General features: G+C 39.4%; 1 protein-coding gene across 1 annotated transcript in view; it reads right to left on the bottom strand.

Moving 5' to 3' along the window:
• The window catches only part of LOC124645864 (nephrin), a 207,641-nt gene that overhangs the window by 61,227 nt on the left and 129,224 nt on the right, over positions 1 to 17,190 (bottom strand). The window contains exons 4-6 of the mRNA XM_047185809.1: positions 15,948 to 16,061; positions 10,374 to 10,577; positions 9,887 to 10,047 (exon numbers count right to left, since the gene is read on the bottom strand). Of these exons, the coding sequence (XP_047041765.1) occupies positions 9,887 to 10,047; positions 10,374 to 10,577; positions 15,948 to 16,061 (479 nt within the window). The remainder of the gene's footprint in view (positions 1 to 9,886; positions 10,048 to 10,373; positions 10,578 to 15,947; positions 16,062 to 17,190) is intronic.

Below are 17,190 nucleotides of genomic sequence, written 5' to 3'. Positions count from 1 at the left end.
TCAGATTTCGGTGAAAATAATAACGAAATTGTTTATTATTTTCATTCCAGGAAGGCATTTGTTTAATATTCGGTATTTTATATAAAGTCACACAATTGAACAATTTTGGCATAAGATTGCCTTTTCGGTCTTCACTGTAGTAAGTCATTGGTGTTGCCAGGCTATTGAATCAACCCCGTTATCCATTAACTCGCTAATACCTTTCTTGATCCACAAAGTGCCGGTCAGCCGGTCAAGCAGTCAGAATAAACAGCTTCCAATCACCGGGATCTTTATTAATACATGTTGTGATCCGCTAATACTGGGGCTTACCGCGCGGGCTTATGAACGGGTTATCAAAAGGAGCGGACGTCGGGATTCAATGTATCGTCCGGCGAGTAATCTTGTGACAGATCTGTGAGCAGGCGCGGCCGCAGCCACCGCGCGGGGCGAGGGGGGGGGGCGCACCGCCGCCATTGTATGTGACAGATCTCGTTTCGCCGCGGGCGTCACCAAATGGCTCGAGGAAAATGGAGATTAAAACGTTGTCGCATTTTTGTTGTTCCCGCGGAGGGATAATTGAAAAGGATAAAGGCAGACTGTTGACTCGCGTGACAGATTGGCATGCTCCTCAAATAACTCGAAATTATTCGGAAGTAGGTAATGTTTTGGTTGGCTGATTAAGTGTTTCTTGACTACTAACCTTCTTTGAAAAATAAATAAGGCAATTTATTTTCCCCAATTAGTCAAGTTAAGCCAAGTTAATCTCGCCACTTCTTATTAATGACTAAGGAAATGCAACTTGCCTCCTAGTCGTGGGCACGTATTTTGTTCGGCCGATGAAAATAAAACATTGAACGCTCTGAATAAGATAGCACGTTGGCCGGAACTTTTTCTTTGAGTCTCATGAAACATTTCGTAGCTTCTGCATAATTTCCGAAACGGCTCTGGTGTCGAATTTGAGCGAAAGCGTGCCTACGGTGCTACGTGTGGCGTAGGCCGATGCTACGCCGTAGCGAGTAGCGTAACGGATTTACTTTGACTAGGGACTGCTTTTTTTGTGATAATTATTAACTGTAAAGTTATTCCTAAAATTTTTGTAAGTTGAGGAATAAAATATGAAATTGTGATTAAGATAATATGCAGTTGTTATCAAAAATAACATATAATGCTATAGCATTTACATAATATTAATATCCCAATTTAATTTCTAAAATATAGAAATGAGTTTTTTTTCTTTTGTTATATGAAACCTAACTATGTACGTAGTCAGTGAAGCTACCCCGCTTCCCGCTACATCTCTGGGCGGGCGCCGGCGCGAGGTGTTGCGCCTCCTGCCTAAATTATTTAGTCGTCTATTTTCCTGTTTACTTTCATTTGCATTTAAGAAAGCAATTTCGGCAGTCATTTCGCGCCAACGAGTTGAGTTCCCCGCATGGCGCCTGAGTACATGTACAGCCTTCGACCCTGAACTTGAACTGAGCAATCCACACCTTATATGGCTTATTTATAAAGAATTCTTATGTTTTTCCACACGAGATACGAGAATCAGGTAAATTATTAATGCTTCTAAGCTATTAAGTCTCATTTTCCACTTAATGAACAATCGCAATCATATCAGTGACATATTGTTATAACAATTTAAATGTATTTGAGCGTGACTGTCCACTGAGGTGTAACGCGAGCAGACATCGCGCTAATTCAACATATTATTTACTAATTAATAGATATCGCTATTAGCTGCCGAGTGATTATAAATTAAACAGAGCACACTAGTACTAATTAGTCAATTAGTGATTGCATTTGATTGTCACGCTGTGATCAGTCGGCACGTTGTCGCACCGCGTGGCTGCTGGGAGCAGCTTCGCTGGAAGTTGTTACAGAGTGTAATATATGAGGGTACAAGGAGAGCGTGTGTGGTCAATAAATCTGTGGCGACATGGGGTCTAGCGAACTATCGGCGCAGCATCATATCACTTGGTCACGCACTCTCTGTTTGTGTCATTTTTCACAGTTTCGGTTCGCTACGCATCGTTCCACTTCGCTTCCTACTTCTACGTTATGTTCAGATAATCGAATTCGATTGTGTTAATTAGAAAATATTTAGTTATTGTCAAAACCTACCTATATGGCGGATGGAAGCGGATAACAGAATGGCCAAAAACGCTGTCAAAAAATTTTAATTTTAATTGATGGATCATGACTCATGACAAAGATGAACTGAAAGTGAAACTTTGAGACGTATAAATACCAAAAAGGAAGATTATTAAGTTAATGTTTATTTAAAAAAATGTTACATAATAGCATATGATCTGGGCGCGTTTGGTCCTCTGCGGGCGGCAGCGTGTGAGCTCCGCAAATATTGGCGACGCCTTATCTAAATTGTCTGCGTGAGTAATGTGCAGCTCGCAGTAACCCAGGCTTGTTTCATAACCACAAATACAATACTAATTAATACGTCGCTACAGAAAAACTGTAAAGTATTTGTAAGAATCTATAAACAGCCTGAAGTAAATAGATCTATTCCTGTTCTATTAAGTCCAAATTACCGTTCACAATTTCGTGTCTCTACGAGAGTGTGTTTTGTTGTTTATTACAACGTACAGTTTCAGCTATAAATATCTTAATGACAAGAAAACATACGCACAGGTACCTATAAGTGTGTGTAGTGTGTGTGTATTGTCTATCACTTCCCACGTTCCAGGTAGATAAACGAATAATCATATGTTTACGATCAGCTTATACTCAAACGGCTCATTTAAGGCAATAATTATGATAAGCTGAGAACCTTATGAAAATAAACATATTCTGTAGCGACGATAATTCTATTATAGTATGATACAGGCAAGGGCTATATACCTACTCAACCCACGTAGTTTTGATACGCTTTAAGCTCTGATTAAAGAAGAGCACTAAACATAAAACTTAGAAATGAATACTTATTTTTAAGCTTATATTACTTATTCTTAAGTTTATATTTTAATGTCATAATTAATGAATAAACAGAGTCATTTAAGTAATGAATAAACAGAGTTCAAATGTGAAATGCGATCATAAAGAAAACAGAAATATAAAAAAAATAAACATTTCAATAGAGAGAGTGGGTAGGTATAAGACATTAGTGTTTATTTAGTGGAAATAGAGAGCGATCTCCGTGAACGCTATCACTCGTTTTTTATTGTCGTTCCCAACGATTTGGCTGCGAGATTAATAGGGGATAATTATCTGAGCGTTGGCTCGAAGCCAACCCCTCCCCTCTCCCCGCGCGTCCTGCACCCCGCGCGCCCCGTGCAAGGGGAAAAACTATCAGCTTACGTTCAGGCGCTAATTTTAAGTGATCGAGAGTAAGCGAGATGTTTACACACAAACCATTTGATCAAAGGATGATGGGTAAAATTGGCCGGTATATCCAATAAAAACCATTTGCATATCAAATGATAGCTTAGACCCTAAGCTTCATTTTTTGTTATGGGCACAACCTTGTAAACCACCGGAGAACGAAGATATGACACTTGATAGCATAGGACAGCCCATGGCTTTGAACCACTTCAGTGCGTATGGGAGGGATGTTTAAGTGCATTATTATTGTCAATCATTGTCAGAACGAGTCACAGAAGGTGTCTGTGCCCATATTTTCCAAGTTTATTGAAAAAAAAAAAGATTATTTAGCAGGTAGTATTTACAACTTATGGTGTACGTATTTCGCCGTTCTGGTAAGTCTAACCGACATAACCAATGAAAATCAATTGCATATCAAATGATAGCTTATACCCTAAGCTTCATTTTTTGTTATGGGCACAACCTTGTCCATATTAGTCAGAACATATCACACAAGGTGTCTGTGCCCATATTTTCCGAGTTTATTGAAAAAAAAAGATTATTTAGCAGGTAGTACTTACAACGTATGGTTTACGTATTCCACCGTTCCGGCGAGTCTAACCCTTATATCCAATAAAAACCATTCGCATATCAAATGATAGCTTATACCCTAAGCTTCATTTTTTGTTATGGGCACAACCTTGTTAACCACCGGAGAACGAAGATATGACACTTGATAGCATAGGACAGCCCATGGCCTTGAACCACTTCATTTTGTATGGGAGGGCTGTTAAGTGCTTTATATTATTGTCAATATCAGTCAGGACGTGTCACAGAAGGTGCATGTGTCCATATAAAAAAAGAAAACAGTTGGTGTAACTATTCCGCTGTTCCAGTGACTTTAACCGGCATAGCCAATAATATCCATTTGCACATGAAATGATAGCTTATACCCTAAAATTCAATTTTTGTTATGGGTGGAACATTGTTAACCACTGGGGAAAAAAGATATCAGTCCTGTAAGCCTACGACTGCCTAGTGAATTAAACTACATTGGCAGGGATATAAGGAAAACCTATCTTTTTATTACAAATAACGTAGCTTTTCCACCACTGAAAGATTTTTCAAATCAGTTCAGTCAAGTTCAGAGCCCATTTAATGCAAATACTTGTCGTGAGTACTTGCACAAACATCATCTAATGGCCAGGATAATATATCTTGCTTTGAAATATAATCCTGTGGAATTAGAGATGTGCTGGCATCAATCTATCATCATCAATGACTGTCGACTGTCCTGGCTAACAAGCCTGATGTGCCATATGATGACAACTCTGTGAAATCTGACAAACAACTTAAATAACTTTGTTCTACTGATTAAACCGGACTTGACCACCCGTTTGGTTACTATTTGTGCATCACTACATAGTATAAGACAAAGTCGCTTTTTCAGTCCTTTTATCCCTACGTCCCTATGAAAGCTTAACTCTTCCAAACTACGCAACAGATTTTGATGCAGTTTTTTAATATATTATTCTATTCAAAGATAGAGTGATTGAAGAGGAAGGTTTGTATGTGTAATAACATTCGTTAAATAGTGAGTAAATACTGTTTTCCCGTGCGAAGCTGGGGTTGGTCGCTACTTTTGTAATAATTCGACAACCCAGGGCCGACTATCCTGGTGCCGCAGAACGAGGATATGTTATCTCCAATAATGGAAATAATATACGGTGGTAGAAGTAAAAGTTTTTATGTTTTGTTTTGCTATTAAAACAATTATGCCTAGTTAAGACCGATTTTAATTGATAGTCTACCCTAGGCTTATTTAAATATGTGATGAGTTGACGAAAATACATCATACAATGATTTTTCCTACTATGGATCTTATTTTAACATAAAAAAAACGGTGCAAAAAGTATAAATCTTTTGTGCCCGACTGTACTTATTTCCGGTAGATTCTTGACATGAACTGTTTTATTTCAGTAACTGTAGGGTATAAGCAATAATCTAATATACATTAGAACTTTATTGGTTATCAGGCCAGGGTTCATACAAAATTGCCCATCATCCTTTGAAAACGGTTTTTGAAAGCGTTTAATTAAATATAATTATGTACAAAAAAAAAATATTTAAACTGTCTTTTTCTAATTATCTCGACTTTGGTATTGAAATCTAAAATTATGATAGTACTATCATCGTATTTTTTGCGTTTGTACGATATCAGCCACTTATAATCCGTCAGCAAAAGATCTGTAGTTTTGTGTTGTCATCAGAGATTGTTTCTAAAAATTGTTTGTTGGTTTGTCAACAACAACAAGGAAGCCGGAAGGGATCACACGACCATGTACTGCCGAACTCTCGTATTATCTCTGATCCAAGGGCTTTCAAGTATTCAGTATATTATCTTACTTTCCTCGTGTCTGTATCCATGTTTACAGGTTTTTTCTTTGCTTTTAGAATACAATATCTTATTCAAGCTTATTAAGAATTAAACGAATAAAATCATTTTAATTGAAGGTAACAATGCTCGTGTAATGTTTTTGAAAACACTTACTCGTGTAATCGGTGATCTCTTAAAAACCACGGATTTTTCCAAATTCTATTTACAGGAGCGTGTTTGTTTTGCATTGCAGCCTTCTTGTATTTATTGGTTTAGTTGGGATAATAACTTAGCAGGTATATTATGTCTGTATTTCGACTGATTTCTTCTAGAATAGTGTTCTAGTTAGGTATCTTCGGCGTTAGTGCAGTAACATTTGGATGCAGCGCGGGTCGCGGCCGAGGTTTAACGAGCGCAATATCGCAGCGCGCGGCGGCAGCGCGGGGCGCGGGGTGAGGTGTGGGGGGGGGGGGGCAGGCAGCTGCTGACGACTCGCAACTTCCATGTTAATCGCAATCTCAATCTTTTCAAAAGAACTGATAGGTGTTAGTGATAGCCGAAGAACACAGTCAATTCCTTTTCCATTTCACACAAGACGACATATTATTCAAACAAGAAGACATATTATTTATTAATATTGATAAGAGATACCTCAAAATGGAACATTTTTCAAACAGCGTTTCAATGCTTTCTTGAAAATAAGTTTGCAATTCTCCTAATGAAGAGCTCATGTAAGCTGGTGATGTGAAGTGTTTATTTCGCTCAACAGCGGCGCGGTTCACGTAACTGCTCATGTATGATAATTTGTGATTAGTTATGTGTGTAAATGTGTTATTGTTGAGAACTAAAACACCGCACTTGCCTCATTTGAATAAAGGTTGTAACTTTTTGGTTCATTGTGGCGCGGTGTGCGCGTAGTGCCGCGGCGCGCCGGACTTTGTGCGCATTGTTATCAACCGTAATGTTGTGCTACTTCTGTTGGAAACTCATAATTATTGTGTTTGTTTAAACACAACCTACTATTACAAACTTTTAAAATATTGCATTAAATTAGGTGCTGCAGAAGGTATAAATAACCCAGCAAATATCATTAAATTCATTCCATTAAATAGAGCAGAATAGCACAAAACGGTGCGCAATAATAATTAAAGTGAGGGTAATAATCATGAATACAGCATTCGATTATTATAACGCAGCATCGAAGAAGGCTGGCGCGGTTCCAGCACGCCTGTGCGGAAGCACGCGATTGCGACTAAATCGATAATCGATACGAAAAAACTTTTATTCGATCCTATTTGAATAGAGTCGAGTGGCACGTGCGCCAGGTATGACGAATATCTTCTAACATCGCCATAGCTGCACTGTGAGCCGCAGGGACTATAATTGTGAACTTCGAGATGCACAAATATCTTTATTTAACGGACAGTTTCGGCGTTGGTCTCTAAAATCCGTTCCTAGTCCTAAGCCTGAAATGTAGTTTCTGTTTATACATAGGTAACTTTATCTTTCACATTTCATCAGATACACAATTATCAACAAATAATGAGAGTCAAAATAAGTGTAGTGGGTATTTGTATCGTGATCAAACGGCGGACTGAACTCATTGATAAAGTTTTATTGCAGCCTGTGCTATAAAACCTAATATTTAAGCTTCGCTTATAACTTTATTTATCAGCTAAACTAAGATGAGTTCCCTAAATGAGTTTAGTAGCCGTAAGCCGAAACACACGATCTACTTTATCTAGACCAACTTTACTCTCTTCCGTAGTAGAATCATTAAGCTTCTTATATTTGTGGTTTTGACAAACTGAAAAATGTGGATATATTGAATGATTCATACAAGTAAAAGCTTACAGAGCATCGTGTATGACGGCGCGTGCTAACGAATCAACTTCACTGGTGATAAATAGAGTGCCGATATGATCCGGGTGATGAAGCCGGAATCAATGGCGCATGTGGCGTCAAGCGGCTTACATGTCCATGAGTAACGACCGGTCCGGGCCGGTGCGGGGCCGGTCCGGCGTCGTCTTTACGAGGCACGCTCACGGCATCATTACCGGCGCCGTGATGAACGCGCACAACTGGCCCCACTTGGAGCCACTCCAAGCCCACACTGTTGCCAGCCTATCATGCCGCTAATACTAAGTTTTTACAAATTATGGGACGTCCTTATGCATTTTCAGGACAAAATAGATAAAACCAAATTCAACGAATAAAAATCAGAAAAGTTTATGTAAATTACTTTTCGAACTGCTAACGATTAACACAACCTAAGTATTTTAGCTGTCTTCTAGGTCTTAAATAAAATGTTTTTGTTTAATTCCAAAACCTAAAGAAATATATTGGGTATGCACAGTAAAAGCCTTTGTATCCAACGTTTATTCAAATAAGAACGAGGCAGCAAGACTACTAGCCTGTAATAAAGATTAATCATCAAATATAATACACTGTTAAGTGTATAATGTGGAACAGTTGGGATAGTCCCAGTCGGTGTTATGTCTCAGGCGGCGTGTACCGATACTCGACAAAGTTTCGGTGGCCACGTGGCGCTGACAGCGCTGTTCGCTGCAGCGCACGTCGCGCCGGACTGCTGAGCGCTGCAGGGCGTTCATTAACTCCTGATCATGTATTGGGAACTGCTCACAACTTTGATTGCCTCTTAGTGGGACAACGGTTTCCTATGGTCGTATACGACTACCTAAAACTTTGTTTCTGTTTTTGCGAAGTAGACCTTGTTTCATAATTAAATCTCAAATTTTTTTGTACTTTTTATTACATAGATCGTAGTATAAGAAACTTAATTTCCTTATCAAAATTAAATTAGCTAGGCACAAATAACTAAAATCAAAATGAAAATACTCGAGCAAAATGCCGAGCATATCTAATTAAAATACCAGTGAATTACGAAATTTTTAAGAAAAATAATTCCGCGGAATATCTCGAGGAATTCCGGATCAAACTATCGAAGTTGGGCGATTCTTTCACCTCGCGAGTTGGAAACTTGTCCGGTGTTTAGCTGGTCTATTAGTGCTGGCCCCATAAATCCGGCCGGCGCTGGATTAGCGGCATCGGCGCCAATTAACAGCCGTTGACCTACTTCAAGCCAACTTACTTGTATGAAAAAGTGATTTATTTAGATCCAGGTGGCCGGCGTTACGACGCTGTGAGAACTCGCAAGTATCTACTAACGATGCTCTGTTTTCAGTAAGGAAAGTTTCTTTTTATTCTAAGCTACAATTTCTTCAAAGATTTTTGCGTGAAATTCGATATCTTTCATGTTACGCATGAGTCAAGTAATGTAATGGTTTGGAAGTTAAAAGCGCTTAGAGTTTTTAGCGCGTGAAATGAGAGATAACAACGACCTATACAAACTTGGTATTCTTAGTACGTGAAGTTCTATACTAGACATATTATAAAATCTTATGGTATTTACTATTTGAAAAAAAAAACGATTGGAAACACATACAATTTTCTGAATCGCCCTAAACTAATCCCATGATCAACAAACAAAAACATGTTAGTATTCCCAATATAATTAGATTGACACAACAGTCATTATGGCACAAGCTGCGTCTGTGTGTGTAAGCCAGCAGTAATCCGATAATGCGGGCGGCGCCGGGAGTTACAGCTAGCAATTAGTGCGCAGTGATCCGCGCGGAATGAGCTCCGCTATCTGGAGAATACGATAGCCGTGGTTAGTGTACGGGACCACTGGCCTCCACACTAATTACTTACATACTCCTATTTACTGTTATAAACTTAATTACAAACAACCTTATAGTAATATTTATAAAACCTAAGACTGTAAGTTTAAGATAGCCTATCTATTTAGGGAAGCTTTTTATCCGGGTGCGCAAAGTAGTTCTCTCGGGATGCAGGTAAATCCGCTGGTGGAAACTAGATACGTATGTTTCCTGCATCATTTTTGGAAACAAAACAGTTCAGCTTACTATAGCCACATTTTCAATTGGGGCCAATTCCGTATCTATCTATTATGGGTTTGTGGCTAGTCCGCATCTAATTCCGTAGAGCTATTGTGGCTAATACTTGTACCAATATCGGAAATTGGATTAAAATAAATCTTTTGGAATAATTGCATGACAACTTGCTGCCGTAACTTATTGGATGAACACACGTTCAATAAACGTACTTAGCCGGACACTGTTTGGCTCACTACAAAACATTCGATATTTGCCTTAAGCTATGACATACCGTGATCCTCTTGAGCTGCCTCTTGCCCTTGTACCAGGTGATGATGGCGGGCGGCCTGGAGCCGGCGGACTCGCACGCGACCTCGTACCGGCGCTCCGCCGTCAGCACGCCGCCCTCCCCGACCTCCGCCGGCTTCTTGATCTCCACAGTTAGAGGCCTCACTGCACGGAAACAGGACAATTTATTACTGTGATACTTCAAGTTAGAAAACTTATTGTCGTTTAAGTCTAGGGCCTTTTGAGTTAAACTGACTGTTTATTTGTATAAAATATTGGCTGGATGATTATACTACAGTGTGAGGGCAATGTGGAGTTTACAAATCTGCTTTAAGTATGCAATGCCATCAATTCCCAAAGTTCTTTTTATAAGAAGGTGGATAACAAAATTGGCAATTGACGAATAACATAGAATTTAGTTCCAAACTATCCAAATCTCAATGGATTTTCATAAAAAAACAATAGATCCTAATTTCCAAAAAAAAACTTACAGAACATGTCGAGCACTAGCGACAGCTCCTTGGGCGGCACGAGATGCGAGTTGGTGGCCTGGCAGGTGAACACCGCGGCGTAGTCGGCGCGTCGGATGGCCGGCCACAGCAGCCGGTTCTCGATCACGTCGCCCGTGTTGTGTTCGTACTCCTCGTCCACCAGCACGCCGTTCACCAGCCACCGCACCGACGGCTCCGGACGGCCTGACCACAAACAAAAAATGTTACATCCAATAAGGTTTTACCTAAAAAGAAACTACTCGGGACAACAGAAGCTAATTTAATAAAAGCAAATAAAATAAACAACATCGCATTACACAATTATCTGTTTTACTTAGAAAAGTACCCTTTTACAAAGTTATAAAAGATAAAAGATTTTCCTGTTCTAAGTACATTAAGATACCGCAACAAATAAAAGGTAAAGAAAGGGTTGGAACTACAGATCATTTCTTCCAATCCGATCCTGCAAACAGGGCTTTGTGCTTTAAATAAAGCGAAACATCTTAGAGGCACTCGTTTTACGAAACGCAAGCATAACGATTACAGTACGTCAAACGCAATTTCCAATGCTTTCATTGGTCCTCCGGTACGTAAATAAATTTCAGTGAAGGCATTCTCTTTCAGCGCTACGGTCCTTTGTCCTTTGTTTGCTTGTTTATTTGTCGAGTGTGTGCGCTTTTGTTCGGGCCCGGACACCGCGCTCCCACTATCCTTGGATCCACTTTGGCCAAATTGAATTAGTTCAAGTTTCGAGTACTGCACGAAGATCTAATTCGAAATGTCAATAGATTTAATCTGGATTTGTGTGCTAAATACACGTTTGATACAGGGTTTGTGTGTGTTCGCGAGCTGCCAGCATTGAGCTCGTCGAGCGCGCATTAGTGCGGGCGCGCGGGTTTGACGAGCTGCTCCGTCACACAGGAGGCTAAGCAAATTAACAGCTCTCGCCCCGACGCAGCACTGAGCTCGGTATACAGGTGCAGTCACACCCGCGTATCGACTGAGGCAGACCGTGACCGACACTAACAAACTACTCTCCTCGTTGTGTGCAGAAATTGATTCAGTTTCCATCAATTCACCTCTTCATAATTGCGGAACGGGGTCAGGAGGGCTATTGTGCCCTCGGCCTAATTTATCGTCGGTTCAGAAGCCCTGGCGGTACGTTTTCTAAATCAAAAGTCGTAGGGTGAGAGCTTCCGGTCGGCTTATTGTTTCGCTTGTTTTTCCCTTTGATAAACAACGTCGACGCTTCTTTGTATTGGATTTCGGTGTTTGCAGTACAAACTGCGCGCTCGCCGCCGTCCGTCAAGATTTATTAATTTGTTGAAGTCGAGGCGGCGCTCGGTCGCTACTCGCAATATTGTCTTTCAATCTTTGAGCACTCGGTCTACTAGAGTTTAATATAAATGTTTTCAGTACACGCGGATACAAACAAGCGAGGCTGTTAGCGTTGTTGTGCAATAAACATCGATTAGTATTCACCCTCTGTAAGTGTCCAAATAGGCCGTGTTGACGGAAGGTATTGGTAAACTCGGCACATTACTCGGCGCGGAAGCAACAGGCTCTTCGATAAAAACTCGTCGGCGCCGTCAGAAAACAAAGTCTCTCTCGGAGCCCCCGTCATTAGAAAGGCATCTGCGTTCACAAGAATTGAATATATTTTTTCCCTCGTCCGTATTTTCAGGGAATACGCTTCAATCAATTTCTCGATTATGTAAATTCGGTGGCCTCCCGTCAGTTCAAATTTCGTTTTGTGACAGTATCCAGTAATCATTTGAAATCCATTTTGATTGGGATTTTGCAATTTTAACTTTCTGATTTTTAAATTATCATTAACATATTTTCTTAAATACGCAACAAAAAATATTTATGAGTCCCACTTGATTGGGAAGAAATTGTCTGGAATAACGGGAAAATAAGGCAGCGTTATAATAATTAACTGTACGCGACAGTCGGCGCAGTCAACCGTGCAGCGTACAATTGCGGGCAAGATAATCTGAAATTCTAAATGATATTCGATTTGCAAATGGTCGAATCAATGAGGCCGCGTGTACAGGTGTAGGTAATGTGCGACTGCAGGCTCGACGCTCCTCAGCGCACGGCAGCACGAGGCAGCACAAAGCTGAATGGGCGTCGTGTGATTGGCGCAATAACCCGCGCTACAATATATTGATACGGCTTCATGCGAGTACCTACTGTATCCACGGAATCGTGTTTTGTCGGATAAAAGCGTTTCAGTGTCTGCAGTCGAGCAGAGGGGAAGAAAAATATACCCCGAAGGCGCTCACTGCATTTACACAGACTTATGTATACGGAGAGGGGAAAATGTTAATCGCCGAGGGTGACGTGATTTTTTATGGAAGTATCTATTTTTTTTCTGAATTGTTGTTAGGATAACGTTTATGATGTATTATTTTAGCATAAATGTGTTTTTTTACTCATTCGAGTTAAGCTGCGTTTATCACGATGGATTTTCAATATATCAGGACCATTTGCATGGCGTGGAGACTACGCAATTATATTCTATTTATTTTATTTATGTACTTGTGTTATATTCTGAAATTCTGACTGTTCATTGTTGTCGTGAGTAGTTGTAGTGTCGTAGGGTAATGAAGTGAGTTACACCGATTATTAGGGATGTTAATGTATTACTAGCTGTTTTCCCGCGGTTTTACCGCGTCCTAGGGAAACTTGTCCCCGTACCCGGATAAAATATAGCATATGATGTTACTCGAGATTAGTGTAGATTAGAGCCCCCTATTATATACCTAAGAATATATTATTATATAATGAATTGTTTGAATTTTATAAAAAACAACTACATTATTGCAGTCTGAAAACGTACTTTACTGATATTAGTTTAGACATCAATAGTTATATCAAAATATTTCTAACTTTACTAATAAATAGCTATCATTTAAATTAATTACGCTGCGGTATGATAGCTGTAGATTTTTAATTTATAAAATTACTGCATATGATATGTGTATAATTAAAAACATTAATTAACATTGTTGAATGTGATTGGTGGTTAAATAAATAATATTTCTGTAACTATCTACCAGTGCGTACAATGTGAAGCTATGTAAACATAAGTATATTTCTGTTCTATTCGTAAATTGCGTTACTTGTAATGGATCCTTCCAGGAATGTATGGTCTATGTAAACTCGTTGTGTGCTTGATACGACCCAGTTAAGTATATGCCAAAGTTCACAATAAAGTATATTATTTTAATAGAATTCTGATATTCGTGGAAGCAGATAAGAATAAAGAGTTGAATGAATTGAGAGTGACGTTGGTTGGGTTATGTCACAGTTTGATTCCCATACGTTACAAATCTTTGGATGATGGAAGTTTACATTCGCGTATTGATATTATCATAAGTAAACCTCGACTATTCAGATGAGATATATTTCAAAATTCATAACATTATTGCGTGTGATTTAGTTGATAACGTGTTTTAATTCGAGAATTCACTCAAGTCTTTAAGTGGCCCGTTGTATACCACTAACAATGCATCAGCGACGTCAAATGTAAGAATATCTTGGACGGAGGACTTTAAAGTATAAACAGGGCGTGTTTTTCGTCACTTATCGCGAACAGTTTTATAAATCTAAGTGAGAGGCGAGCGAGCGATAAAAGCGTTCCTATGTACGCTCGCACGAGGTGGGCAAACAGCGGCCGACACTTCGCTCTCGCTGCTGTGCCGCTACATCGATGTTAGTCAAGATAAGAAAAAGACTTTAGATTTTTTGGCATTAGTTGAAAATGCCGCTAAGTAGCGTCACTATTTTTATATTTTTTAAGGTATGTACTTAGACTATTAGCCTGCTGTAATATGATAATTATTGCGATGACAGTGTGACAAAACTGTTAGCTACCGTTATTACATACGAGCTTCGTTCAAAGTACGTCTCCCAGGGTGACAGTAACAGCCTCTCACGTGTAAAGTGCCTTAAAGACAATCGTAAAGAGACCGGTTTACTAACATCGTCCGCACCTCACTCCTCACTCCTTACTCCTGCTATAAGATCAAAATGAAAATTTGAAAGTTAGCTCGAGTGCTGCTTACGTATGCGTCGGTGCTCCTCAACTGTGACGTCATAAAAACATGAAGCATATTATTGTTGATGTACAGAGCAGAGAGAACACAACTGCTGTATTATTCAACGTCAGATGAACATTATCGTAGCCTACAAATGTTATATCCTGAATTATTTGAAGTCTGCTCTGAAATTTATTTCAAACGTAAAGTGGCCGCTGGAGATTGTGCTGCGGTTTAGTTTTCAGCTCGTGGAAATTGAAAAACAGTATTAAAATAACAAGAGAGCTTTCCTTTTAGTTGTATTAATGCTGAATATTGTTGTTCAACAAAATGGTAATAAAAGTTTTAAAGTACCATAAAGTACGATCAAACCGCAAAACAAAATGGAATTAACTTCACCTGGAAAATGGTTAGTCGAAGTTGGTACATAGTGATGAAATCTTGTATTGGAGGCGAAGCGTCCCGAGCGAGCGGTGACGTGCAGGTGTTAGACAGAGCGTCACATTACGAGCACATAACGCGCGATATTTACAGCAGCAGCCGCGCTCCGGTCATTCCGGGTAATGGCCATTACGCACACAATACAGTTATTGTACGAACTGCCTACTGCTGTAACGTAGCCTCGTAACGTACTTACGTGAAGCATTGTGCTCCACCTATTATGTAAAATGTAAGCGATACGCACATTACATGTATAATAACGGTTATGATATTATGTTATAAGTACTTTATATTATTATTGCGAAAAAAGTACTCGGTTCGAGTAGCTGTTGCTATGCTGTGTGTCAGTCAATAGACTGACAAATTCTTTAGGGCACACATTTGTAGTTGTCAAGTAATTACATCATTGCTTAGGCATTGCTCTCTATGGCGTTTGAGTATGAAATTAAGCCAATCTTTTTCAAGCCATGAGGTGCGAAATCACTCTAAAATAATGAGTGAAGCTCAACAAAACAAAGAGATTGGAATCTCATGCAGGCTATTAAGTAAACAGCAGCAGTAGACCGCGAGCCGGCTCACCGCAACCTGCCACCTGTTCCTCGCAGCTATTTATTAGGAATTCATCACACGGCTCCAGGACTCGGATACATTAATTCATCAGCCTAATCCATTGTGCGCGGATCATAATTTATTAGATCTGAGTAAATTTGCGAGATGGAACTGATTGAAAGTGGCACCGGCGCGGGTGGGCCTTACACCGCGCGGATTAATTAACACAATAAACAACCTAGATGTATAAGATACACAGTTTTGTTCTCACTGGATTAATTTGTGAGAACTTACTTGAATTCCTAATGGTTCGCAACATCATGTTTTATGCGTACTGTTGTTGTTAAGTGCTACTTTGTTTGCTTTAAAACTATTGAAGTAATTTTAAAGTTATAGGTCAATAACTGAGCCTATGTTGAGTAATTTTAAAGTTTAGTTTTGTTTTATGAGCTATCTCCAAAAGTTCTATTTCACTCATGTAGGCATCCATTAGATGCTTACTACTTATACACCTACTATGTATTATAAAGCTACGTACCTCCGAGCACCCTGCAGGTGAGCAGCACGTCGTCCCCCTCCTCGTGGGGGCCGAGCGTGGTGGTGTTGATGACGCGCCCCCACCGGTCCACCACCACCGGCTTCTCCGGAGGAACTGCACACAAAACATACGTCATCAGTTAAAGAACACATAAAATACATAGATAAATAGATATACTTTATTAGGTACACCAATTTTACATTTTTGATCTTAATCTAGTTAAAGTAGGTGACATAATGGGCGGTCTTATCGCTAAGAGCGACCTCTTCCAGACAACATAGATGCCACATAAGACACATAGATTGACATACATTGATAGACGTGCCTTTTGAATTTTGTGTAGTTAATTATATTATTTTTATAACACATACATCCTCTAAGATAAATATATGGTAATGGCCAAAAGATTTGTGTCTCCTAGCTGATCGATAGAATGGCAGTGTGAGTCGCTTGGGAACTAATCTGGTCGGTTCCCGCGCTGTGCTAAGCCTCTCTAAGGAGGGTGTGTTCACGTCGGCCGGGCAGGGCGCACTACGTGGCCACTTCACTCCGGATTACATACAAACGATTTACACTTAACTACACATAAACAATCTAAGCTTCCGAACGAAAAAGTTGTGTCAAGTCATTTGTTGCGTTCACCTTTTACGCGAATTTTGTAATTTTATGTTATATTTTTAGACTAAGTCGCGCTGGGAGTTCGAAAGTATAAAGATCGACCGTTGGTGGTAGTTTTAAGTTAAATGTCAAGTTTGTAATTCTTTAAAGTTCTTCAGTTGATGTGATTTCTATACACTTTCCTCGTATTGATTCACGACTTAATTTGGAAATGTGCTTAATTTTCTGTATGAGGAAAAGTTTCCTAAAATAATAATTGTTGAGTTCAAAGTACTTCGATTGTAATTCTCGTGGGAATACAGAACAAAGAACTTTTTTTGCGAAAATGGCACGATCTCATTTTTGAGGTTATTACAGTATTTTTATTATAAAATATTTTGTGAGTACCCCGGAATTATTATGTATTGTTTTTGATAAAGTTGCTAACGCTATCTCTATTCTGAAACGATAACACGAAGAAACTGCCAACCCTAAAACGGTTTATGTTTTGTAGAGCAGCGGGACAACAAAAACCTTTTTCGCAAAATACCCTCAAGTATTTTAAGAATTGTATGCGGTGCACAGGAGGCTCCACAAATAGTTTCACAGATTTATGTATAGGAAAGGAGTAGTGTCCGTCTGTCCA

Source organism: Helicoverpa zea, chromosome 3 (genome assembly GCF_022581195.2).
Source record: "Helicoverpa zea isolate HzStark_Cry1AcR chromosome 3, ilHelZeax1.1, whole genome shotgun sequence".
In the NCBI taxonomy this organism is placed as follows: Eukaryota; Metazoa; Arthropoda; class Insecta; order Lepidoptera; family Noctuidae; genus Helicoverpa; species Helicoverpa zea.
This window is presented reverse-complemented; position numbering and strand designations above follow the sequence as displayed.